Source organism: Salvelinus sp. IW2-2015, linkage group LG4p, assembly GCF_002910315.2.
Source record: "Salvelinus sp. IW2-2015 linkage group LG4p, ASM291031v2, whole genome shotgun sequence".
NCBI classification, from domain to species: Eukaryota; Metazoa; Chordata; class Actinopteri; order Salmoniformes; family Salmonidae; genus Salvelinus; species Salvelinus sp. IW2-2015.
This window is the reverse complement of record NC_036841.1, coordinates 19397400-19425160: the sequence shown is the minus strand read 5'-3', so window position 1 is coordinate 19425160 and position 27761 is coordinate 19397400. Positions and strand designations below refer to the sequence as shown.

General features: G+C 42.3%; 1 protein-coding gene and 1 pseudogene across 2 annotated transcripts in view; both read right to left on the bottom strand.

Moving 5' to 3' along the window:
• LOC139024234 (uncharacterized) lies at nucleotides 1-7426 on the bottom strand (annotated as a pseudogene).
• A 6790-nt stretch (nucleotides 7427-14216) lies between these two features.
• The window catches only part of LOC111960658 (regulation of nuclear pre-mRNA domain-containing protein 2), a 44944-nt gene continuing 31399 nt past the window's right edge, over nucleotides 14217-27761 (bottom strand). The window contains exons 10-12 of one of the 2 annotated variants that reach the window (XR_002876880.2): nucleotides 21985-24154; nucleotides 16631-16704; nucleotides 14217-14522 (exon numbers count right to left, since the gene is read on the bottom strand). Coding sequence is in view for 1 of the 2 variants with exons in the window: in XM_023982776.2 (XP_023838544.1) it covers nucleotides 22317-24154 (1838 nt within the window). In the remaining variant the exon portion in view is untranslated. Of the gene's footprint in view, nucleotides 14523-16630; nucleotides 16705-21239; nucleotides 24155-27761 lie in introns of those variants that run through there. The other variant, XM_023982776.2, reaches the window with a different exon arrangement.

The window sequence follows — 27761 nt, the reverse complement described above, 5'->3', positions numbered from 1 at the left end:
GCATGAAGGTCTGCGGAAAGGATCTCATCTGCAGATGGTATTGCTGAATCTGGTACAAGGGTGTTGTACTCCCCTATGGCAGCTGTCAATTTGTCCTTTTCTTCCAATATCTTTCTGCGCAGAGTCTTTTCTTGCATCCATCTGTCATCAAAACAAAAGGAGAATGGAATTATTTGTTAAATTGCATGGCTTTGAAATGAAAGAGAAATMAAGTGCAATTCAATATTCATGAAATGTAACAAACCTGTCTGACTGTAGAGGTTCTGTTTCCTTTGTTTGATGCTAAGAAACAGGACTTCAATTGTTCTCTGTAGTACCAGGGGACCATCCATGTTCTCATTTGTTTCCTCTGAAATACAATAAATTAACAACGTATCTCCAATGGRGAGTAGTTGCACTCACTTCCTGGAGGAACATAGGGCCTGTGAAGGTTCCTGTAACAAATTATTTGTTATGTGGAGATGAGTGAGCCCCAGCCTGGATAACCAGGGAATGTTTTGTCTGCCTCCTACCCTTCCACCTGTCCGGCTTGATTGCACCTGCCGGMGGAATACACCCTCTAAGGGTTAGCGCTCAGGGTCACTGGAGTACGCAAGCCTCTCCACTCCGTCAAGGTGACAGTCCAGGAGAGTTACATTTAGGATTATATATTTTTTGTATTCATTTACCTGTATTAGCCCATTGCTGAACTTCCGTTGTCCAGTTGTACAGAGTCTCATCACCTACACCCGAATCACTCTTAAACTTTTCGAGAGTCTGGGTCTCCTCCTGGATTTTTGCTGTTGTCTGAGAATAATGACAAAAACAAAACAGAATAATTAATTGTTTTAAAATAAATTAAATGCATAGATATAATACTTCTAAAATAAATGTATTGATCCACACAAWACCCCTTCAAGTATCTTCTGGACAATACTCTGTGCAGGTTGTTTTTCTTCCTTCTGTTCCACCCCATGGCCTGGATGGTTAGCATGTCTGTTCTTGCTAGAAAAGCCAAATAGAACTCCTTATTCCAGATAAGTATTAACATAGCTGAATAGAACAACCTTAAACAAATTGTTTACGTCCTTTGGACATTTGCTTGGAACAGATTGAAGCTGTTCCCTTGTTCCACTACCTCCCCCAGAGTTGTGTCAGCTACTTCCTGATTCCGTCCTCCCCACTTAATCTTAATTTACATTAAAAAAAAATATTGACATAATATTGCAATTATGTGAATAACAAACATCTAAAATGGGAAGCCTTGTAAAGGACTGAAGCTGGAAATTCTCTTTGAACAGTTTAATAAAGAAAAACTTACCTCGCATTTCAAACGATGTGCCTTTGCATGCATGACGGAAAGAAGTGGCTTCATGTCTAGAAGAGTGGCGAGCTCTGGACAATGAWGGGCAACTTTGGTCAGGTATGGCCAAAATMTGCAGATCACATCCMTACACATMAATTGTATGTTCCTGCTGCCAGACAATTCCTTCTGCAAGAACAGTGGGTACGCAAATATCTCTCCACGCATCATGTTGAGGCTCCTTAGAAGTATTCCGRGGCGGCAGACGGCAACTTCGAGTCCCTCTTCATCAAGTTTGTCGTTTGTTTTCCTTGACGACTCTTRAGCTGCWGTCCACTGGGATGCTCCACATACCCCTTTTCCATAACCCTAGACAAGGGAGTAGAAGAGTATAGGTAGAAAAAAATGTTTGGGGGAAGTGTTAACGGGACAGTGGTTAGGTTTTTAAAATCTAGCTGATGGCGCTGAGCTACCCCCTGTGTTTGCTACAATGGAGATCAGAAGTTGGAGATTAACTGTCAAAAAGAAGCACTTGTAAAGTGTGTTGCATTTCTGAACAGAGGGAAGTGGTGTAACGACCCTGGACTTGAAGAGAGAGGATTACCATCTCTCCAAAATGATATGTTTTTATTGGAATAGTGTATAACGAGTCTGCCTTTGAGTCAGATGGCCCGAGGCCAGTCCTATTTCACAGATTYGAAGATACACAGGAAACGTACATGTTTAGTCTTTGTATGGACYTAGTTCACAAAGTCAGACACATCCTCATCCTTGCAGATAAATACGCCATCAAAGAATTCTTTGTCATCAGTCCTTGAAAGGATAGGTGAAATACATTAAATATATGACATATGAAATAGCAATCAACCTCAGTAACTGATTGTGGGACACTTGACAATGTTGATAATTCATTTCATTACAAACTCAAAACATTTAAGCTAAAAATGACCTCGACTGCATTTGAAAACGTTCACACTGGACAAAGAAAAGGCAAACCTTGTTTGGATTGTTTAAATGATATAGAGTACGGTGTTATTTGATCAATTATGAATAGTTTTACATACCCTTTTTTGAATCGATACAGCTTCTTGTTCCCGTCCACTGACACTGCAAGCATGCTGGGTGAACAGGCTGGGCAGTCAAAGTCCTGTATATCACAGACCTGATCAATTTCAGAGCGGCAGTACGTCCACTCAAAGAAGCTTTTTTGAAAAGTGTCCCCACAGATCATTCCGTTCTGGTAAGGGAAAAATACATATAGAAAATATGAAATAACTTACAATAGTATAAACAAAACATACTATAATTCACTATGGCTGACTGGATTTGAGTTAAAGCAGCACCAGTACATAGTGTTGACAGCAAAGCAGGTGAAAGCCAATGCAAAAGTAGGACGAGTACTTATGTTGTAAAGAGCAGAAATATTGGATGCGAGAGGGGCACAGATAAGGTGCATGGCAGGACAGTGGTGCAGGAGGCTAACACGTACTGTAGCAAGAGACCTGAAGTTTTAACATAGTTATAGTACTGGAAATAAAGTTGTTACACAAAGTGTTGTAATAAAATGTAACATAGTTAAACTGAAGTCAGACATTGGTAAAGCTGAGTATAATTGATTGTTACCCTGCCAAAGAAGTCAGTTCGCTGCTCCAAAATCCACATAAACGCCAGATGGGACATTCCTGGGGCTGACACTTTCATGCTCTTCAAAAGAGCTGAACAGATCTACCTGTTCATGAAGTGCATATTTGCCATCACTGTGGAGAGATATGGCTGTAGTTAAAGGAAGGGGCGTGTAGAACCCCTCGATCATGGACTGTCTGTTGTGCATGGGGAACTTTGCATGTGTAGAGAAATCGCAGTCTTTGCAGTAAAGCTGTTTCGGCAGACAGTCTCTACATCGCAGAATAGCCCTTTTCACATTGCATGACTGACAGATCTTCTGAGAAGCATGCTCTGCAGCCYGRAGAMAATCTACAATCTCAGGCCRGGACTCCCTCCACCTATCCTGTGAGAGTTCCTTCCTCACACTCCAACTGTGTGATGCACCAGGCACAGCAGGATTWGAACACTCAGGGTCTTCTAAGTCAGCTAGGAGGATGTTAATTTCTCTATGAAGTATTGCTTTTTTGAAAACACAAAAATGGGAAAAGGATTAAATTAAGAATATTATATAATTAATCTACTAAAACGCACATAGGGGTGTAAGTAGGTGACAGCAAATATATCTCTGCACAATATATGGTGTGACAAGCCAAAAACCTCAGCTTTGATTCGACAGTAAATTCAATTACAGGGCAGACCAAAATATTGAGTAAAGTCTAAATTGGAATATCAAACAATAGAACTTGATCCCATCGTCGAATAGAAATTCTGAATGTTCTTAAAAGAGCAAAAACATACCGAGTACAAAACATTCTCTTTCCCTGACAAACTGACCAGGTGAAAGCTATGATCCCTTATTGATGTCACCTGTTAAATCCACTTCAGTGTAGATAAAGGGGAGGAGACAGATTAAAGGAGGATGTTTAAGCCTTGGGACAATTGAGACATGGATTGTGTATGTGTGCCATTCAGAGGGTGACTGGGCAAGACAAAATATTTATGTGCCTTTGAAAGGGGTATGGTAGTAGGTGCCAGGTCCAACGGTTTGTGTCAAGAACTGCAACGCTGCTGGGTTTTTCACGATCCACATTTACCAGTGTGTATCAAGAATGGTCCACTACCCAAAGGACATCCAGCCAATTTGACACAACTGTGGGAAGCATTTGAGTCAACATGGGCCAACATCCCTGTGGAACGCTTTCGACACCTTGTAGAGTCCATGCCCTGACGGATTGAGGCTGTTCTGAGGGCAAAAGGGAGTGCAACTCAATATTAGGAATATTTTGTACACTCTGTGTATTTTGACTACAGAGTAAACTCTCCTCAAAGGCAAATGCTTCCAGCTTTCACAATTACAGACAGTGGTTACAAAAGGAACGACTCTGTAAATGAATTCAACTAAGACAAACTCCATAATGTGGAATGGCAGATTGCTTCATATTAAAGGAAATGTGGATGAAAAAGCTCTGCCAGGATGTTGTTATTGCACTCCCCTACAGAAGTATTTGGACAGTGATGCTAAAATGTTGAATTTGTCTCTATACTCCAGCATTTTCAATTGCTTTGTAGAGAAGCTACCTGTAAGTAAGCATTTCGCTGGATGGTGTTACCATCAGTATCCTGTACATACGACTAATAAAACTTGCAACTAGACATATAAAGTGCTTTCATTTCAAAACGGTAAATCAGAAAAGTCTGAAAATACCCTGAAACAAAAGGTGACATTCTGTACTGTAACCTCATATCAAACATTTGATCTCAAATCCCGAAATTCTGGAGACTTGAGACACATTTAAAAATGTTGCATCACTGTCAAAATAAAGATGTAGTGCAGTATAATTCAGTAACACCAAGATGACCACAATTTTGAAAGCTAAAGCATTTAAACATACCTATTTCTTCATCAATGTTTAAAACTGGAGTGGATTCCAATCCACTGGTCCTTGTCTCTAAAATAAGATATGCAAAAAAGGAAAGGATTAGACTTAAAGGGGCATTCAGAAGTTGATAAAGCCATTTTTTTATTTATATTAAATGATATATGGTTAAAACTATTATTTTAATAACATTGATGGTAAGTTATTGCAATAATAGCTCTGTCAATAAATTGAAAGCTGTTACATTTCGCCAACACCATCACCTAGCTTTTAACCAAAACAGGGGAGGGGAGTGTGCTTTGTTATTGTTTCAACTACCAATGATAGATTTAATAAAAATACAATAAATTAATTACAAGCCCACTGAATAACAAGGAATTGTATAGATTAATATATTCAATCGCTCATTAATACCTGATTCTTCCTCAGTGACTGGCCCAAAATGGTGCACTAGTCTGGCTCTTGATGTACTGGCCCTTGGAGCTGAAAAAATTGGTAATAAAAAGGTTTTTAATTCAAAAGATTTGCTGGAATTCGGACTCTCCTTTCGTTAAATATGTATTTTCATCAGAGACAGACAACAGTTAGAGACAGGGAAAGGTGGGATCATACCGGCATGTAATGTATTATGTGCTGTGGGTAGATGGTACTAGACCGGCCTATGGCACGGCAACAAACGTTTGATATGCTATGATACAGTATGTTTGAAAGGAAAAAGTCAGATCAGGGACCAATAAAATTAAACACCTAGACGGGATGAAATTTACCAACAGAAGTGGATGTAGTTGCCTTCCTGGTTTGAGGAACAATCTGTCCTCGCTCATCCCTTTGTCTCCATCTGAACCTAATCCCTGGAGGCTTGTTTGTCTTTTTCTTATTTTCCTAAAAAGTGCATTTCAATTATCATGGCTGGCTCACTAATAAAAGTCTCCCACAAGCATGGCTTGCTTGTGCACATATGGAGCACAAGCAAGAATTTTATTTTCACATAAGTTGAAGTGATTTGTCAGCTGAGGAAAGGCACCTGCAGTAGACCCACGTTCTGGCTCACTCACACAGCCAACATGTGTAGAAATTCACAAGGATGCTAACAAGTGCATCCTTGTGCCTCATGCTCAATGGGCAATATCATTGATGCCCGTGTTCAGGTCATATCACGGAGTCTATGTTTAAATTCACATTTGTGCCATGTGGGGTCTACTTTGACAAACAAAAAGCAATGATAAATCATAACGCTGTGGTGCTGGGGTTGTGTTGGGAATATTTATGCACGTATGGGAGCTGTTGGGGTTATATTACCGGTAATGAACGACTTGTTACCTACCCTAAATGACAAATTAGTCCAGTTATCTTCCGGGTGACTCTCAAAAAACTTGGCTTGACCACAAACCCAAGGGCTCTTTTAAATGTAACCATTGCAGAAATATTGCACAGAATAAGTATTTTGTTGACACAGCTTCCAAAATGGAGTATTACATCAAGCATTTCATTAACTGCAAAACCACTCATGCCATCTATAGATTGGAATGTCCACAGTGCAAGGTGTTCTACATTGGACGGACAAAGAGACGCCTTCAAGACCGCTTGGCGGAACACAAGTACGCCATACGGGTAGGCAATGAAGACTACCCCATGGCAAGGCACTACAAGTCCTTACACCATGGCAACCCTGCCTCCCTACAAGCTATGGGTATTGATCATATTCCCACCTCTATTAGAAAAGGGGACCGTCTTAAACAGTTAAACCAATGGGAAAGTTTTGCGATTTACAAATTACAGGCCACTAAATACCCTGGTTTAAATGAAGATATGGATTTCTCACCCTTCCTGTAGGGTCGTGATAGATTCATTTGCTGTCATCTAGTGGACATTTTTGCTCAATTGCCCTCAGCTATGTTTAGACTGTTGTTCATGTTTTGCTTTGTTCTAGTGTACTATGGAATATATTGCTTTCTTATTCTTGACACTTCTCCCAGTCATATGTAAGGTTAGAACTACCTTTCTAAGTGTTCTGATACTTCTAGCTTGGAGTTGTAATGTTTATGATAACATAGCTACAGTATTTCACTTTTTAATGTGTATATTATTGCTTACTAGGTGTGTCCAATCAATTTTGTAACCACTCCCTCTTCCAATTAGGGCTAATTGGAAAATCTGTACAAAAGAGGACATTCTTTTTTTTTTGTACTCCCTGACGAAGGCCATGCAGCCGAAACGCGTCAGTTTAAAAACAACTTTGTTTCTATTGAACATGCCATACTAATAGAGGCATTTTAATTAATTATATGAAGAGTGGCTTGGTCCTCCTTTCTTTTTGATGACCAATTTACCCCTTTTACCAAAGAGCACCTAATATCTACCAAAATGTACTATTGTGTACCTTAGTAGCGCTTCCCTTCCTCCTCTTTCTACATTCTATGTTGTGTATGCAACTTTCTTTATTCACCTTAGTTACGTAACCTTCCTTACTGGTTTAACACGTTTTTTAAACCAAACACTTTAACACAAAACAAATGTGTATGCATGCTGTATTTCTGACAACAAGGGACGAACTGGCGACCTACCTGTTACCTGTCCAGGGTCCAGACATCTAGTGTGGGCGAAAAATCTATAAACAACAAATGTCACATGACCGGATGAGGTAACCATTCTTATTCTTCTTGTAACTTACTTTCCGGTAGGCTAGAAGCTTTCCGGTGTTTTGCTGCTCGTCACAGGTCGACGCAGGTATTGCACTTTTTATCGTTCTCATAACCGTAGGTGCAGCCAAGTGGAGATACGAAAGCTTTCTAGCTATTTCGCACTGACGGTAATTTGAACACAAGAAAGCTTCTAGTGAAAAGGTGCTTACTCAGCCACCCTAGCCTTATTACGGGTTAATGTTTTGGTAGGCCAACAAAATTTAAGACTACAATGCAGTGGCGTGCCGTGGGCCTGGGCCTTCAGTGAGGTACTACACAGTCCCGCCCGAATTAATCCACCTCTTATTACCATCATTATGATGCCATGACTCTAGACACTATACATTTAGACAGAAACGCAGTATAACCAGGCGTTGCGTCACCTTGAAATTGACAAATTGACATTTTTGGGTAAACAGTGTTTACCCAAAAACATGACACAATCAATGAGTCTTTTCAATATTTCCCTTCACCTTTTCATTGTGCAGCTCCGTTGCCCTGTGCGCTTGTTTTTTGAGCTGTAGATCCACTCCGGTGTCCCCAAAAGTTTTCAAAAGCACAATTGCTTGTAAGTGCCCAGCCGTACTTTGGAGTCTCATTGCTGCCTTGGTTAGACAACTCAAGTTTGCAAAGCCAGTGTGGCTCAACACCAAATCGATCACTTGCAAATAATAGGCATTCCCAGCAGTACAGTTTGCAGTGCTTCTCGGAGCCTGTGAGCAATTGACAGCGCTCGTAGTTGAAACTTTGAAAGTGGCTTTCCCGCCTGTGACAGGCTTTGTGGCGTCGGGCGACCTCTCCTTACAATGTCTAACTTTTCTTGAAAAGTTCGTCTTGAGAATGCCGTTATAATTATATCCTCGACCAAATCGATATCTTCTCCTCCTTCCGCCATTGTGGGTTGAAAAAACAGCTTAGTAGTACGTGAATTAATTCGTTTATCAAATTCAGTTTCCTAGATCTGCATAGACCTGCCCATAGGACCTGCCTCTCAATATTGGTAATCCAATCAAAAGACGTGCACGCACTACGCCTGCTAGCTGGCTCCTGTGTAACACTGGAGCCAGCTAGCAGGCGTACAATAGCCAACTCTAAAGCTGATTGGTTGACACTAAATTTTCATTTCCATTCACTATAAGCTACAAGCTACAAACGCCTGCACTGTTGATTCTGAAGGCCTGAGGGCAGATTTTAGACCCCTGGCAACACATGATGGCTGAATATGATTGGATAAAATATCTAACATAAAGACCAGCCCTCCAAATCTCAACCTGGGGCTGGAAGCAGTGCAACCAAGAGGAAAGCTATGAAATGAAGAGTATAACTCTTACTCTGGGGAATAATTTAATACATATTTGTGGGAAAATATATTTWAAAAAAAAATTATATTCTGATGATGTTTAGGCCAGCAGAGAAGGCCTTGCAGGCCCTGACGGCCCACCACTGCTACAATGACTGCATACGTTTCCCCAAATGTTATAGGGGAAAAAATGGCAAGGCTGCCATTGTATTTTCAGTTACATTCTGGTCAATAAAAATGGTTTACACGTTTGTTTTTTAAGAAATACATGGAACTACAACCGAATAAAACACCATTAGCCATCATGCATTGCTTACATCCATTCTATACTGAAAAGTCTGTTCATAAAAATCGAAAACAGTACATATAGGCATACAACCACAATGTTTTAATAGGGATTAAAAAAAGAACAAAATATCTATATATTCATAACGTTAAATAAATAATGAAATACAGGCGATCGCGTCTATGGTTGTTGCAAAGGCTTGTGTGTCGCCTACTGGTTAAATTCGTGTCTTTTCGCACGAATTAAGTAGCACAAATTCGTGTATTTTCGAACGAATTGAACCACACAAAAACGCACGAAATCTGCTGAAATACATTTTGTACATATATGCGCGAATTGAATGTGAGGCTGGGCTAGACTGTCACCAATAGGCTAAAACAGCGTGGTTACATGTGTCTTCAATTCAAAATGTGTGTCTGATACACACAGGAGCTTGGTAGCTAGTTCTCAAAGTCACTTCCATTTGAACCAAATTCAAGCAGAAACTCATGCCAAACCTGAATTAACATTTCTTTGCACTTAGAGCTAGTTAAAACAAAAGACTGGAAAACACAGATTCTAATCTAATCAACTCTGAACTATCCGCTGTCCTGTAACAATAAATCCATAGCACTTGCAGTACAATAAAATATTACAAAATACATAGCTCTTAATGAACTCTTGAACAATCCAAACATGACAATTTAATTCACACAGTAACATTCATTTAATTGATTCACGTTTTCATCTGCATGTGTGTTTAGTGTGTCCACCAGATCATCAGTAGGGATGACCAGGGATGATCTCTTAATAAGTGTGTGAATTGGACCATTTCCCTGTCTCGATAAGCATTCAAATAACGAGTACTTTTGAGTGTCAGGGAAAATGTATGGAGTAATAACTACATTATTTTCTTTAGGAATGTAGTGGAGTAAAAGTAAAAGTTTTCTAAAATATAAATAGTAAAGTACAGATACCCCCCAAAACTTAAGTAAAAATACTTTAAAGTACTATTTAAGTACTTTACACCACTGCTTATACAATACTGTAAGCAGTACTGTAAGCAGTGTACCCATCCACATTTACACTTTAATTTATCAATTAGATAAATAATACTAGCATCACATACAGCACCATTATTATAGAATAGGCTACTCCTGTATCCACACTATAATAGGATACGCTTATGATTTCATTGGTCTTGTCAGGCATGATTTTAAGTCTTCAATTGAAGTTGTATGTTTTGCCTCATTTCCCTCCTTCAGGGAAAAGTAGTTATGCATCCCTACAGTGGAAAAATAAACCCATAGCTCCAGCACACAATGGCATGTAGGGGTAGTGTATTACAATGTAGAATATGTATACAGTGCCTTCGGAAAGTATTCAGACCCCTTGACTTTCCCCACATTTTATTACGTTACAGCCTTATTCTAAAATTGATTAAAATATATTCCTCAGCAATCTACACACAATACACCATAATGACAAAGCTAAAAATAAAAAATAAAGTAGAAAAAAGAAGAAGAGGCACAGATCTGGGGAAGGGTACCAAAAAATGTCTGCAGCATTGAAGGTCCCCAAGAACACAGTGGCCTCCATCATTCTTAAATGGAAGAAGTTTGGAACCACCAAGACTCTTCCTAGAGCTGGCAGCCCGGCCAAACTGAGCAATCAGGGGAGAAGGGCCTTGTTCACTGACAGCGCTCCAGAGTTGGGAGAACCTTCCAGAAGGACAACCATCTCTGCAGTACGCCACCAATCAGGCCTATATGGTAGAGTGGTCAGACGGAAGCCTCTCCCCAGTAAAAGGCACATAACAGCCAGCTTGGAGATTTCCAAAAGGCACCTAAAGACTCTCAGACTATGAGAAACAAGATTCTCTGGTCTGATGAAAGCAAGATTGAACTCTTTGGCCTGAATGCCAAGCGTCACGTCTGGAGGAAACCTGGCACCATCCCTACGGTGAAGCATGGTGGTGGCAGCATCATGCTGTGGGGATGTTTTTCAGGGGCAGGGACTGGGAGACTAGTCAGGATCAAGGGAAAGATGAACGGCGCAAAGTACAGAGAGATCCTTGATGAAAACCTGCACCAGAGTTCTCAGGACCTCAGACTGGGGTGAAGGTTCACCTTCCAACAGGACATCGACCCTAAGCACACAGCCAAGACAACGCAGGAGTGGCTTCGGGACAAGTCTCTGGATGTCCTTGAACGGCCCAGCCAGAGCCCGGACTTGAACACAATCGAACATCTCTGGAAACCTGAAAAAAGCTGTGCAGCGACGCTCACCATCAAACTTGACAGAGGAATCTGCAGAGACGAATGGGAGAAACGCCACAAATACAACTGTGCCAATCTTGTAGCATCATACCCAAGAAGACTAAGCTGTAATCGCTGCCAAAGGTGCTTCAATAAAGCACTGAGTAAAGGGTCTGAATACTTATATAAAATATGATAATTGTTTATTTTTTATACATTTGCAAACATTTCTAAAAACCTGTTTTTGATTTGTGATTATGGGGTATTCTGTGTAGAGGATTTATTTTATTTAAAAAAAATCTATTTTAAAATAAGGCTGTAATGTAACAAAATGTGGAAAAAGTCAAGGGGTCTGAATACCGTAAGGCACTACCCTCTGTAGCGCCTTACGGTCAGATGACGAGCTGTTGCCATACCAGGCGGCGATGCAACCGGTCAGGATGCTCTCGATTGTGCAGTTGTAGAACCTTTTGAGGATCTGGGGACCCACGCCAAAAAACAAAAGTTTTGTTGTGCCCTCTTCACGACTATCTTGGTATGTTTGGACCATGATAGTTCGTTGGTGATGTGGACACCAAGGAACTTGAAACTCTCGACCCGCTCCACTACAGCCATGTTAAAATGGGGGCCTGTTCGGCCCGCCTTTTCCTGTAGTCCATGATCAGCTCCTTAGTCTTGCTCACATTGAGGGAGAGGTTGTTGTCCTGGCACCACACTGCCAGTTCTCTGGTACACCTCCAAATGACTCAAATTATGTCAATTAGCCTATCAGAAGCTTTAAAAGCCATGACATCCTTTCCTGGAATTTTCCAATCTGTTTAAATGCACAGTCAACTTAGTGTTCTCTGACCTCCTTCCTATAGGAGGTATACATACACTAGTCAACTTAGTGTATGTAAACTTCTGACCCACTGGAATTGTGATACAGTGAATTATAAATGAAATAATCTGTCTGTAAACAATTGTTGAAAAATTACTTGTGTCATGCAAAGTAGATGTTCTAACCGACTTGCCAATACAAATTTATTGTGAACAAACAATAGTTGAGTGGTTGAAAAACGAGTTTTAATGACTCCAATCTAAGTGTATGTAAACTTCCGACTTCAACTGTAGGTATTAGACTCTTTCTGGGAGAGCTTGAAAATGTCAGTGAAGACACTTGACAGTTGGTCCACGCATGCTTTGAGTACACGTCCTGGTAATCCGTCTGGCCCAGTGGCTTTGTGAATGTTGACCTGTTTAAAGGTTTTGTTCACATCGGCTACCGGTGTTGCTACTGAGCAAGATCACACAGTCATCCAGAACAGCTGTTGCTATCATGCATGCTTCAGTGTTACTTGCCTCGAACCGAGCATAAAAGGCATTTACCTAGTCTGGGAGGCTCGCGTCACTGGGTAGCTCTCGTCTGGGTATCCCTTTGTAGTCCGTAATAGTTTTCAAGCCCTGCCACATCCGACGAGCATTAGAGCCGGTGTAGTAGGGGTTCAATCTTAATCCTGTATTGACGCTTTGCTTGTTTGATGGTTCATCTGAGGGCATAGCAGGATTTCTTATAAGTGTCCGGAGTAGTCTCCCGCTCCTTGAAAGCGGCAGCTCTAGCCTTTAGCTTGATGCGTATGTTGCCTGTAATCCATGGCTTCTGGTTGGGATATGTACGTACAGTCACTGTGGAGACGACGTCATCGGCGCACTTATTGATGAAGCCGATGACTGAGGTGGTGTACTCCTCAATGCCATTGGATGAATCCCGGAACATATTCCAGTCTGTGCTAGCAAAACAGTCCTGTAGTGCAGCATCCGCGTCATCTGACCACTTCTGTATTGAGGGAATCACTGGTACTTCCTGCTTTATTTTTTGCTTGTAAGCAGGAATCAGGAGGACAGAATTATGGTCAGATTTGCCAAATGGTGGGCAGGGAAGAGCTTTGTATGCATCTCTGTGTGTGGAGTAAAGGTAGTCTAGGATTCTATTCCCCCTGGTTGCACGTGACATGCGGGTAAAACATTTGTAAAATTTGTCAATTAAAAAAATCATGGCACTTCAAAGAATCACATACTGTTCAATATTTTCTCACAATAAATAACATTTATGAGCTCTTGCCAAAAACCACAATGTGTTCATCCCAGTTTTAAATAGCCAGTGGTGTTTCTCTTTTTGCCAATCTTGTACCCAACCCAAACAACTTCATTTGCCCTCGAATGGTGAGATTACCATCTGTCATCCGTCCTTAAATCCTATCCCCTCTTCCATCCCTACGCACATGCATGGATAAAGGACCAAGAACTTTAAACTACCTTTCGATTTCATCTTAGTCAACTTAATGATAAAATACAATGACTGATGTTTAAAAAAAATATTTAAATTGGCAGGAGATTATTTCAGATGGTGCATTTCAATGAAAAAAGAAGAGAAAAAATACAAATAATTGGGGTAGCTGACCAAGGACATCAGTTGACCATTACCAGAAAGCCACTAAAATGCCAGGGTTTGTTATGTACATAATTATCATCTCTTTTGTCATATTGTAGTAATTTCACTGATGACAAAAGAGAAGCTTGAGAGAACTACAGATTGTAGTTATCATTACATTAAAACCACACTAAAAGGGATATTTTATTAATTGCTCATTTGTCTGCTGTTGATTTAGAAATATTTAAAAAAGATGCATGTCAGCGGTGACATTTTCAAGATATAGCACTTTCTATAAACATTCTAAAGTGCGATCTATCCCACAAATATTAATATGATGATCCTATCAACACAGCTGGGAGAATCTAGACTGTCACTCACTGTGCCTCATAATGCATCAACAATGGCCATGACGTCAGCCTATAGTTCATGCAAAAGATACAAGTAATTGAGCAAAAAAAACAGTTTGCTATGATAATATAAATATTTTATTGTTGTTTAAAGAGAAGTAAACATGTTATTATTGCTTTTATTTTAATCAAATCTGGTAAGTAAAATACATGGTTTAAATGTACAGAATCTTCCAAAGTAGAATACTGTGTGTGTGTGTGTGTGTGTGTGTGTGTGTGTGTGTGTGTGTGTGTGTGTGTGTGTGTGTGTGGTGTGTGTGTGTGTGTGTAACAGAGAGATTAGCCTGTCTGGCCTTGTGTTTGGAGCACCATGCTCACTCATTCTGGCTGCACTTACTTTCCCTGACTAAGTGGCAGTGGCATGTCCTTCAGCTGTCTCTCAACCACTCTGCTCCCCTCTGGTTGTCCTCCTCATTCTCACAGCCCTTACCTCTCTTTTCAAGAGACACATTCAAAGAGAGAAGGGACAGTTACACACAGACAATCAATCGTAACAATACAGCCAGTTGGCCAGTTGAGCTCGGTAGGTATGTATTAGGCTGCGTGCGTCCCCAGGCTATTGCGCATATGAGTCTGGGATGTAAACGAATCAAAGTGGGCCTAGTGGGAGTGATCATAGAATTCTACGGGAGTGACCTACAGAGTAAAGTGTTTGTCATCATTTAAATTTTGCGAATTTACAAATGGAGGCATGACTCAGGCATGAACTTCTGCCAGTGGGATTGCAAAAACACAACTTCCATCTAGCTAATTAACAAAAAACATAGCTAGCTAGTGAATGGCTTCACTGAAAAGAAAGCCTACACCCTTAAAACTAGTTAAATGTAACTAAATGTAATCGGAAATGTAATCTACGTAATCCCCAAAAGTAATTATTTATTATGAGAGGGCCATAAACAATAACTAGTAATGCAGAATACTCCAAGACAGGTTAGAATCTCACCTTTCTGGTAAAAATAGTTATAAATTGCTGAGTTGTAGTAGCTTTTGAGGACGAATGCTCAAGTACACAGTACAAATATGATACAAATATGGAATATTTTATATAATGTATTTTCTATTCAACAAAACTGTATGAATAAGGCTAGAAATGACATATGCTTTCTAAATATAGCATCATCAAATTATAAAACGACTAACTATAAGATTTCACCTTCCTTATGTAAAATACATATTTGTATGTTTAGTGTTAGAGAAAAAGTGCATATTTTTTCAAAACGTCTTTCCCCATCACTGTGAACATCTTAGAGCTCAAGCTTGGCTTCCTGAACTCATTATGAACTCGCCTCTCAGCTCATATTAATCTTGTCCGTCTATGACAAACAAAGTGTTTTTTGAGAGTTACAAACACAATTTCTTTATTGCCAAGACGTCGGACCGATACAACCAAAGATTGTCTATTATATTGACAAGATAGTAGATTGACAGCTCAAACAATGGAAATACATGTCCTCAAAGATGGAAGGCAGTCAGCAGGTGGTGAGATCAGGTGTGACCATTCTAGCCAATGAAAGGGGAGATGCACAGGACATAGAGCTAGATAGAGCACTCATCTTTTTCTCTGTTACAGAATGAGCAGCACCATTGAGGCCATCTCCATTTTAAAGTAGTAAATGTTCTTGTTTTTCATTGGCTGAATGCTCCCAACATAGAAATCCCCACCCAGTTGACTAATTTCAACTGTTGGTAGCCTTCAATGGCAATGTCCATGTTAAAATGGGTTATGTCCATGATGAGTCAATGACAACAGGCACTACTCAAATCAAATTGTATTTATCACAAGGCAGCATACAATGACATTCCAGCATCCCAGAGTCACCTCTTCACTGTTGACATTGAGACTGGTGTTTTGTGGGTACTATTTAATGAAGCTGCCAGTTGAGGACTTGTGAGGCATCTGTTTCTCAAATTAGACACTCTAATGTACTTGTCCTCTTGCTCAGTTGTGCACCGGGGCCTCCCACTCCTCTTTCTACTGGATGTGGGGGAAGGTGTTTCTACAAACGTGGGGGAAGGTGTAGCGGGAGATGCTTGGTTGGTAGATTAAGCCGATTAAGCCAATGCCTATCACGCCGTGAAATTTCACATCAATCTTATTGGCTTTGTTATTTGGGCGGAAGTGTCAGGGAACGAGATTATTTATATAGTGCAATACTTTGACCAGGGAGCCATTTGCGACGCAGACCTTAGTGAATCATACCACCACCCTGATAATAACATTGTGGTCACATTGCACCACTAGAGGGTGCTTGAATAACAATGTACCTTGACTAAAATTGTATCACAAACCTGTGGAATTGATCAATATAATTACTTTGCTGAACTACATTATGGCCTGTCATGTAGTGGAGTTGTCCCAGACACAGATTATGCCTAATCCTGGCCTCAAAAGCATTTTCAATAGAACTTCTTGCTCGATCTTGAATTTTATACCATCACAGGGCTACATCTGTGTCAGAGAAACTGCCCTGTACTTAGCACTTCTTTGGCGGTGTTAAATGTGTTATTACTGTGGTTAGTGGACATTGAGATAACATCAGACCTTGTTGTATTGTATGTCACTCACGCCAGCGGTTTCCCACTCCTCGCACAGGTCACCATGAGTCATCCAGGTTACTGTTAACAGAAGGAGAAAGGAAGGATGGAAAGAAAATAGGTATTAGAGCAGAGTAAGATAAGGTGAGGGAAATCAATTAATAAAGCAAATAAAACAGAACTTTCATCATAAATTAGGCTAACAATTATTCTTGTAGGGGCAATGCAGACCAGAGTTAGACTTCACACCACAGTTGTTTTATGAAAACAAAATCCCACAAGGTTTACACATTTAAAAACAATCTGTAAGGCTGCTACTCTATTGTTTATTCATTTTTTTGGTCACATGAGACCTTGTAAAATAAATGGTCGTCTATAGCTGCAAGTCATGTTTTATTTTTAAAGTAATTTTGCACTCATGGAATGTCTATCCGTGAACACTACACAAATATTTGCACATGAAAAATTCAGGGGATGCATTAGCTCCTTTGTTAACATGTATGTTCGTTGACGGTATGCACACATTGAGTGTGGCTATAATATTCAAATAACAATCTCTTTGCATCATGTTGACATTTTTTCTACTCTATAATTTTACATTCAACATTCGTAAAAACGTCACAATTTGTAGGATATTAGCCTCTGACCTGTCATTCTTATCTGTTTGTGCGTCAGTTTCCTGAATGTGCCTGCACCTGGGCCACGTTCAGTTGCAAAACGTTCTCGAACGTTGCAGATATAAATCAATGAATCGGCCCGACGTGATTCCTTAATCTACATGTCGGATTATAGGCATGTTTGTTCTACATACCGTATTTCTATCCAAATGTTGCGCCCTGCTGAACACGCCCTGGCCTACACACTGCACAGTTCGAAAACGCGCACTTGGGAAAGAGCCTGGGAAAAACATTGGGCCACGGAGCTATTTTTTATGCACGGTTCCGGGCACTGATTGGCCACAATTTAAAACATTCGCCAAGAACTTTAAATGCGGGGCTCTTAAAATGGGCGGGGAAACGTTCAACGCTCTCACCAGGCGAGGCGGCACGGTCCTTATGAATAGGCAATACTACGCTACATGTAAACTATGACCGTGCGATACTTTACTTGTGTCTCAAAACATTGCTCAGTCAGATGTTATCGTATGGTCCTACTGCGATACAAATGCCTGAGAGTCTTTACTGACATCTAGCGCCCGAATACTGAACATTGCCCACGTTTGTATGTGTTCAACATGCACACACATCCTACACTATGTCAAATATTACCCTACACGAAAGATTTGATTCCCTTTTTTAAATATATAGGCCTATGTGATCTTGGACTCCCGAGTGGCGCAGCGGTCTAAGGCACTGCATCTCAGTGCAAGAGGCGTAACTACAGTCCCTGGTTCGAATCCAGGCTAACATCTGGCTGTGATTGGGAGTCCCATAGGGCGGCCCAGTGTCGTCTGGGTTTGGCCGGGGTAGGCAGTCATTGTAAATAATAAATTGTTCTTAACTGACTTGCCTGGTTAAATAAAAACAAAATCTCCATGGTTACTTACGGAGAAACTGTTTGTAACCATAGCGGTCATATGTAAAATAATCATCTATCTTTTGGTAGTTTTTTTATGGGTAGCTCACAAGCACTTTTCCCATTACTGAAAAAGCCACAAAATGCTACAATGATTTTCAATTAAGCTCAATCAACACTTAAATGCCATTTCAATAAAGAGTCTTCCTTAAAGGGTATTCCCTCAGTACTTATTCAAAGTCTACTTGAGACATATGTGCCCTGGCAGCATTTAAGTGTTTGGTTAATTCTTCTTATTCTAGTATTGTTATTATTGTAAAGAATCACATAGAGAATGTTTTATATTGAAGTCAAGGTCAAGGCCAGAATTTGATCAAACCAGCACTGCATTTAATTTAAACTACAACATTTATCAAAGCTCATCTTTTTAGTGAAGAATAATATACACTACATGTCCACAAGTATGTGGACACCCCTTCAAATTAGTGGATTCGTCCAATTCAACCAGCACCTGTTGCTGACAGGTGTATAACATCAGCACACAGCTATGCAATCTCCATTAACAAACATTGGTAGTAAAATGGCCCGTACTGAAGAGCTCAGTGACTTTCAAAGTGACAGCGTCATAGGATGCCACCTTTCCAGCAAGTTAGTTTGTCAGATTTCTGCCCTTCTGGAGCTGCCCCGGTCAACTGTAAGTGCTGTTATTGTGAAGTGGAAACGTCTAGGAGCAACACGGGCCCAGCCACGAAGTGGTAGGCCACACGAGCTCACAGAATGGGACTGCAGAATGCTGAAGCGCGTAAAAATAGTCTGTCCTCGGTTTCAACACTCACTACCGAGTTCCAAATTGCCTCGAAGCAACATCAGCACAATAACTGTTCGTTGGGAGCATCATGAATGCCACACACAAGCCTAATATCACCATGCGCAATGCAAAGCGTCAGCTGGAGTGGTGTAAACCTCGCCGCAATTTGACTCTGGAGAAGTGGAAACACGTTCTCTGGAGTGATGAATCACGCTTCATCTGGCAGTCCCGACGGACAAATCTGGGTTTGGCGGATGCCAGGAGAATACTACCTGCCCGAATGCATAGTGGCAAATGTAAAGGTTGGTGGATGAGGCATAATGGTCTGGGGCTGTTTTTCATGGTTCGGGCTAGGCCCCTTAGTTCCAGTGAAGGGAAACCTTAAGGCTACAGCATACAATGACATTCTAGACAATTCTGTGCTTCCAACTTTGTGGCAACAGTTTGGGGCAGCCCCTTTCCTGTTTCAGCATGACAATGTCCCCGTGCACAAAGCAAGGTCCATACAGAAATGGTTTGTAAAGATCGGTGTGGAAGAACGTGACTGGCCTGCACAGAGCCCTGACCTCAACCCCATCGAACAGCTTAGGGATGAATTGGAACGCCGACTACGAGCCAGGCCTAATCGCCCAACATCAGTGCCCGACCTCACTAATACTCTTGTGGCTGAATGGAAGTCCCCGCAGCAATGTTCCAATTTCTAGAGGAAAGCCTTCCCAGAAGAGTGGAGGCTGTTATAGCAGCAAAGGGGGGGACAAACTACATATTAATGCCCATGATTTTGAAATTAGATGTTCGACGAGCAGGTGTCCACATACTTTTGGTAATGTAGTGTATGACCCCATGCCTAGAGGTACTGGTTTTCTACAACTGAAAGTATTTTCATGGAAGCATAGTGATGCAGGCTATGGTGATAGACGTCTCTAATAGTGTGCACTGGCAGCTAAAACTTTGACCTAAGGCCCGGGGATAATGTTTAGGTAACCTTAATTGAGGTCCTTCACTAACCATTCATTATTTAACATAGCCTATCAACAGCAGATCCAGCTGTTTTTGCGTGTACTTTCTGTCTAAATTGATCGACAGACCATTCAATTCAATTTAACCTGGGGCAATATGTATCAAGAGTCTCAGAGGATCAGGTCAACTGTCCATGAAATCGTATTTATTGTAATCGAAATTGCAAAACTGATCCTAAATCGGCACTCCTATTCTGAGACGCGTTATGAATAAGGCCCCTGATCTAAAAGCCCATCAACCTGTCAATCTAACCAATCATGTAAATAATGTACTAGCATTCTTTATTGCTTGTTGTTTTATATCTTTAGTTACAGGTCAGTGGAGGTTCGCACTGTCGTCACGGAATACTTTGTGTTTCAAAAACCATTTTGTATCAGGCACCAGCGGGCTATGATCCTCCCCCCATTAAAACTAGTAGTTGAGAATATCACTCATCTAACCATCTGACGAAACGGTTGGCAACATCGTATGAATCTGTGCCGGTATTCATAAAGCTTCTCAGAGTACGAGTGCTGAAAACTGATCCTCGATCAGCACACCTACTCAAACGCTCTATGAATACAGGCCCTAGTCTGAAATAACAAGGTCCTGCATGCAGAATAAATTACTTTCAAAAACATGCCAGGTCCGACAAAAGTTTCATAATCACGTTTAATTCTTTGGTGTTTACTGTTGAAATGCAATGATATGCCTCTAATACACTTGCTAAGTCTTGTGTCGTAAGATGTAGGCCCAAAGTGTTTCTAAGCTGACCTACAAGGTATGACCTTGTTGGCTGAACTAATACATGGTCACGAGCTAATTAACTCTAAGTAGCACGTTGCATGGCAACAGATGCGATTCACTTAGGCTATTGCTTCCTACAGTACAACAGACGACTAAGCACTTACATTTCTCTGTTCGATTTCCGTTTAGTGCATGGGCATCAGGGTTGGGGTCAATTAGAATTTTAGTCAGTGAATCCAGGAAATTATTTGAATTTTAAATCCCCAAATAGATAAATACCATCTCCCTTTGAACTTATTGAGAAGTCATTGAAAATAGCTTCTCAATAATGCCATTTTTAAAAATGTTGTATTATTGAATTGGAACTTCAGTTTACATCTTGAATTGACTGCCTTAAATTTGAATTGACCAAAACCTGATGGGCGTTAACGTTATTGTGGAAGAGTTGACGATGGGGAAAGAATCGTGGTGGAAGAAGAATAGGCAAACATGACTCAGGCAGCTGTGAGAGGCATTTCCGAAGGCTGAGAAAGAAAGAAGCTTTCCATTGTTTTCAAAATCAGGTTTTTATTAAAGTCAGTACAAGTAAAAGGTAGCTGAAGGCGGAAAGTTTCTTGATCCAATTCCAAAATGAACTTCTTTTCTTCTTTGATGTTTAGGGGAAAAGAAAAATACCACCCCCCTCCCACCCCTAAGCCCTGTTGTATTCTACTATTACCCCTGTGCTGGTGTCATCCTTCTCTGAGAAATGAGAGAAGTGATGACACAGCCAGTAAAAGGTTCAATCTTTCGCACTGAACAAAGTGTTGCTTCACAAATATAACATTCAAAATCAGAACATTGATGGAATCTATCATCAGTTTCCCCCCAGCTACACAAACGGACACTGTAGAAGGAAATAACGTGATGTTCAGTTTCGATTCTCTTTGCGTCTACGTACATAAAATGTAACGTAAACAAAAAGAGACCACGGAGTAGCAATTCTTCTGGCTGACGGGATCATGGTTAGGTCTTTTCAATGAGAAAACGGGCCTCAACTTTTCATTGAAAAATGACAAGAGAAACTACCCATCCCTGACACTTATGCCTACTTTGCAAAAGAATAACGTCTTAAAATGCAGTTTAAATAATGAACAGTAGTAGTCTTAGATTTAGCTCACTCACGCTAACGCATGCACACAAGCATATTGCACGCTTAGCACTAATTCAGGGGTGGAAGATGAATTAAAGACTTAACGTTGTATATTTGAACAAATATGAGACCAAAAAATCAAACTGAATTATATATCCACCTCTTATTTTCTTCTATTCCGCTGTGTCTTCGTTGTTCAGGCCGACCTCTCCATTCCCTCTTTCTCCAGATCCATGTCTTCACTAATCCTCTCCTCCATTCCTTTAGATCCTCCCAATTTACTCCTCCTCCAATTGTACTCATCTATTCCCCTCTTCCTCTCAGGCCTCTTAAACCAAGAAGGGGAGCAGAGAAAAGTACACCTCAATTCTTCTGCTTCTTCCCAACTTATCTCTCCTCCTATTCTACCCTCGATGTGTCGCGCCCCCTGCCACAATAACATTCCGGGAGCCTAAGCACTGTAATTTGATGTCACCCCAGTCAGTTGACAAGTCAGAAGCGCGGAGGTAGGTGTGGTCTTTTGGGGGGAAAGAACGGACCACCTGGTCCCCCTCTGAGGTGTCCCCCGAAAGGAGGCCCTGGCCGTTTCCCCCTGAGCATGGGGCCACAGAGGGTTGGGCGTGGGGGACCCCACGGGAGGCCTCTCAGGTGTGGCTGGTGAACTGGGTGGAGAGGACGGTGTGGAGGATGGGGAGGCAGGGGCATGTGGTCAGGGTGGTGCAGGTCCATGTGAGGGTGAAGGGGGGGTCTGTGACCATATGGAGGGGAAGGGCTGCGTGGAGGGTAATTATAGTAGTAAGGGTCTTCTGAGGGAGAGAGGGGGGGAGTGAGGCGCTCTCTGACTCTATAAGGATAATGAGGATCGTCTACAGGTAGATGGTGGAAATCGTCTGGGTGATAATAGCGATCGTCTGGGTGACGATGGAGGTCGTGGGGGTGCTGACGGAAGTTGTCAAGGTGATGCAGGTCGTCAGGCTGACGGCGTAGATCGTTGGGGTGACAACGGAAATCGTCAAGGTGATGACGGGGGTCATCGGCATGGCGATGAAGGTCATCTGGGTGATAGGGTTGGCCCTCAGGGTAGAAAGCAGATTTGTGCTGGTGATCACTGATAATCACTGGACCGCCCAATGCACTGACGCCCGCCCTGTCATCCTCCATCTCAAGGTTTGGTGAGGGTTGCGCCACAGGCACCATCACCCCTCGCACAATGACAGACGCAGGTGGGGCTGGTATTCCAGGGAAGGGCGGTGGAGGCAGCTGGGGAATGGGGGGCAGAGGGCTGGTGAGGAAGCTTGAGGGGTTGGCCCCCTGTTGGGAAAGCAGAGTTTGAGGATCCTTTGTTTGGTAGGGCTGTGTCTGCCCCTCCCCCTGGTATGCATACCGTCCTGACATGGGGGTTTTGCCATCTCCTGCCCCTGATGCAGCCATGTTGTGGTTGTTAGGATGCAGGGCCTGTCCCTCTGGGTAGGGATTACCATACCATCCTCCTTCACTCACACTGGGGTTTGGCCCTGCCTGAGCCCCTCCTGGTGTGTTACTGGGTAACCCCTCCCCGAGGGTTGGGGCTGACACCTGTGTCGTGATGGGCTGGTAATGGGCCAACCCAGACTCTCTGAGGGAAGGACCTATTCCATGCATCTCTTCCTTCCCTCCATAAGGCAACTGGTGGTACCCCTGCCCATTCGGAGCACCTGGTTGTGGTCCTAAGTGGACATGAGGGTTGTTGGGATCCTGCCAGGCTTGGTTGTGGTAGGCAGTTGGAGACTGAGACAGGCTGCCATCTGGTTGTTTAGGAACTCCCCCAGAAGAGACCTGACCTTGCTTGGCCAGGAAGGGCTCTGCTCCTCCTGGAGTGTCCAAGAACTCATCCAGGGTGGGGGTGCCTCCTCCGGCCTCATCCCGCACCGGGGTGCCCACTTGGGTCTCTGTACCCGCTAAGGGGCTGATGTCGCTGCCTCCCGCTTGCATGGTCTCGCTAGTCAAGCCCAGGTTAAAGGCATTAAAGCCAGGGTTAACCTGCAGGAAGCTGTGGATCTTGGACTCCAGGCTGGAAGCTGAGGGGTTTTCTTCCTTCCCTTGCTCAAGGACCAGCCCTCTGTGAGGGCCGATGTCTAGAGGCTGTGTGGGCTGGGTAAGGGACGCTGCCTGAAGGACGGTGGTGGTATTCCCCACTGTAGGGGCTGATGGGGTTGGTTGGAGCGTAGAGGAGGTGAGAGGAAGGCCTCGAGAGGGTACTGTAGGGGTGGAGGCGGAGGGAGGGAGCTTGCCTGTACTGGGGGAGTATGAGGAGAAGTTTCCCGTTGGGCTGTTCACAAGAGTGGAGAGAACTAAGAGGGAGCGGGAAAAAAGAGAGAAAAGGAAATGTGTTAAAATACATGACAACTATGAATGGCAACCTCAATTGTACGAATCTGAACATTTCAGTACAATAAGTGATAACAGAGTAGAGATGTATACTCTCTGTCTGTCTCCATATTTGCTACCCAATTAGCAACATTCTGTCAATTAGAAACAATGTTTTTTCACCCTCTAAATCAGTGTTTGTCTCGTACCCCCGTATGCGGGTTGAACATAATAAGCACCTAAATTTGGAATGTAGTGGCTGTACAGTAACATGCCATACATTACGTCAGAGCTCTGGCTCTGCGCTTCACAGTGCTGTATCGGTTTTACATTTACATTTTAGTAATTTAGCAGATGCTCTTATCCAGAGGGACTTACAGTAGTGAGTGCCTACATTTATCATACTATTTCGTACCGGTCCCCCGTGGGAATCAAACCCGCAGCCCTGGCGTTGCAAGCATTATGCTCTACCAACAGAGCCACATGGGACCACTATGAGGGACAACCGTTCTCAACTTGAGCACCACGCGACAAGAAGTTGCCCCCAGTCCTCCCGGTAATTGGGCAACTTTTGCAAATGAAGGTAATGCTGTGAAATAAGAAGACTCAATGTATTTTGAAAGATGAGACGTTGAGGATTCCAATAAATATCGCTTTGATGTCATACAACAAGTCCAAATGTGCAGTTCACATTTCCATATCATAAAACTTGTCATACACAGTGTCAATGTTTATGATCACTATTTTATGTAGTTACAAGATGACATGGCGTCATACTCTGGGTTGTCCTTAAGAGAATGAGCCTGGCACACGCACCTGAATGAACTCATGACTCCTTTCTTTGCGCACCAAAATTACAATCGGGTTCTCTGAATTTATGACTAAGCAAAAACAGGTTTAAATATCACATTTACATAAGTATTCAGACCCTTTAATCAGTACTTTGTTGAAGCACCTTTGGCAGCGATTACAGCCTCGAGTCTTCTTGGGTATGACGCTACAAGCTTGGCACCCCTGTATTTGGAGAGTCTCTCCCTTTCTTCTCTGTAGTTCCTCTCAAGCTCTGTTGGTTGGGATGGGGAGCGTCGCTGCACAGATATTTTCAGGTCTCTCCAGAGATGTTCGATCGAGTTCAAGTCCGGACTCTGGCTTCGCCCCAGTCTGAGGTCCTGAGGGCTGTGGAGCAGGTTTTCATCAAGGATCTCTCTTTACTTTGCTCTGTTAATCTTTCCCTTGATCCTGACTAGTCTCCCAGTGCCTGAAAACCATCCCCACAGCATGATGCTGCCATCACCATGCTTCACCATACAGTTGGTGCCAGGTTTCCTCCAGATGTGACGCTTGGCATTCGGGCCAAAGAGTTCAATCTTAGTTTCATCAGACCAGAGAATCTTTTCTCCTGGTCAGAGTCCTTTAGGTGCCTGTTGGCAAACTCCAAGTGGGCTGTTATGTGCCTTTTACTGAGGAGTGGCTTGCATCTGGCCACTACCATAAAGGCCTGATTGGTGGAGTGCTGCAGAGATTGTTGTCCTTCTGGAAGATTCTCCCATCTCCACAGAGGAACTCTGGAGCTCTTTCAGAGTAAACATCAGGTTCTTGGTCACCTCCCTGATCAAGGCCCTTCTCCCCCGATTGCTCAGTTTGGCCGGGCGGCCAGCTCTAGGAAGAGTCTTGGTGGTTCCAAACTTCTTCCATTTAAGAATGATGGCGGCCACTGTGTTCTTGGCGACCTTCAATGCTGCAGAAATGTTTTGGTACCCTTCCCCAGATCTGTGCCTCGGAGCTCTATGGACAATTCCTTCGACCTCATGGCTTGGTTTTTGCTGACATGAAATGTCAACAGTGAGACCTTATATAGACAGGTGGACTCCCATCAAGTTGTAGAAAAATCTCAAAGATGATCAATGGAAACAGGATGCACCTGAACTCAATTTAGAGTCTTATAGCAAAGGATCTGAATACTTATGTAAATAAAATATCGGTTTTTCATTTTTTTATAAATTTGCAGCAAAAAAAATTAAATGTTTTTGCTCTGTCATTATGGGGTATCGTGTGTAGATTGATGTCATTATGGGGTACTGTGTGTGTGTGTGTGTGTGTGTGTGTGTGTGTGTGTAGATGGGTGAGAGACAAAATATCTATTTAATCCATTTTTAGAATAAGGCTGTAACATACCAAAATGTGGAAAAAGTCAAGGGGTCTGAATACTTTCCAAATGCACTGTATATTGAAAAACTGAGTTTTGTTGGATTTGTTTACAGAACACTTGGTCCATGAGCACTTTATGGAGTGGCCACTTACAGTGCCTTATGAAAGTATTCATAACACTTGACTTATTCTACATTTTGTTATGTTACAGCCTGAATTCAAATGGATTAAATAGATGTTTTTTCTCTCACCCATCTACACACACACACACACACACACACACACACACACACACACACAAAGTGTAAACATGTTTAGACATTTTTGCAAATTTATATAAAATGAAATAGAGAAATATATACAATTTTACTTAAGTATTCACACCCCTGAGACAATACATGTTAGAATCACCTTTGGCAGCGATTACAGCTGAGAGTCTTTCTGGGTAAGTCTCTAAGGGCTTTGCACACCAGGATTGTACAATATTTGCACATCATTTTTACAATTCTTCAACTCCAGTGTATATTTCTGCTGAAATGTGAATTTGTTTTGCAGTGTTTTGGAAAGCAGACAACCAGCTTTTCCTTATTTTCTTGTGCTTAGCTCTATTCCGTTTATTTTTATCCCCCCCAAAAAACTCCCTAGTCCTTGCCAATTACAAGCATACCCCCATAACATGATGCAGCCACCACCATGCTTGAACATATGAAGGGGGCCTCCCGAGTGGCGCAGTGGTCTAAGGCACTGCATCGCAGTGCTAGCTGTGCCACTAGAGATGCTGGTTCGAGTCCAGGCTCTGTCGCAGCCAGCCGCGACCGGGAGACCCATGGGGCGGCGCACAATTGGCCCAGCGTCGTCCGGGTTAGGGGAGGGTTTGGCTGGCAGGGATGTTCTTGTCCCATCGCGCAACTGGCGACTCCTGTGGCGGGCCGGGCGCAGTGCACGCTGACACGGTCACCAGGTGTACAATGTTTCCTCCGACACATTGGTGCGGCTGGCTTCCGGGTTAAGCGGGCATTGTGTCAAGAAGCAGTGCTAGGCTGAGTTGCGTTTCAGGGGACGCACAGCTCTCGGGAGTTACAGCAATGGACAAGACTGTAAAAACCAATTGGATACCACGAAATTGGAGAGAAAAAGGGATTAAAAATATATATAAAAAATAACAAAGAAAATATGGTTCTCAGTGATGTGTTGGATTAGCCCCAAACATAACGCTTTGTATTCAGGACCAAATGTCAATTTCTTTGCAGTTTTACTTTAGTGCCTTATTGCAAACAGGATGCATGTTTTGGAATATTTGTATTCTGTACAGGCTTCCTTATCACTGTCATTTAGGTTAGTATTGTGGAGTAACTACAATGTTGTTGATCCATCCTCAGTGTTCTAAAGTCACCATTGGCCTCGTGGTGAAATCCCTGAGCGGTTTCCTTCTTCTCCAGCAAC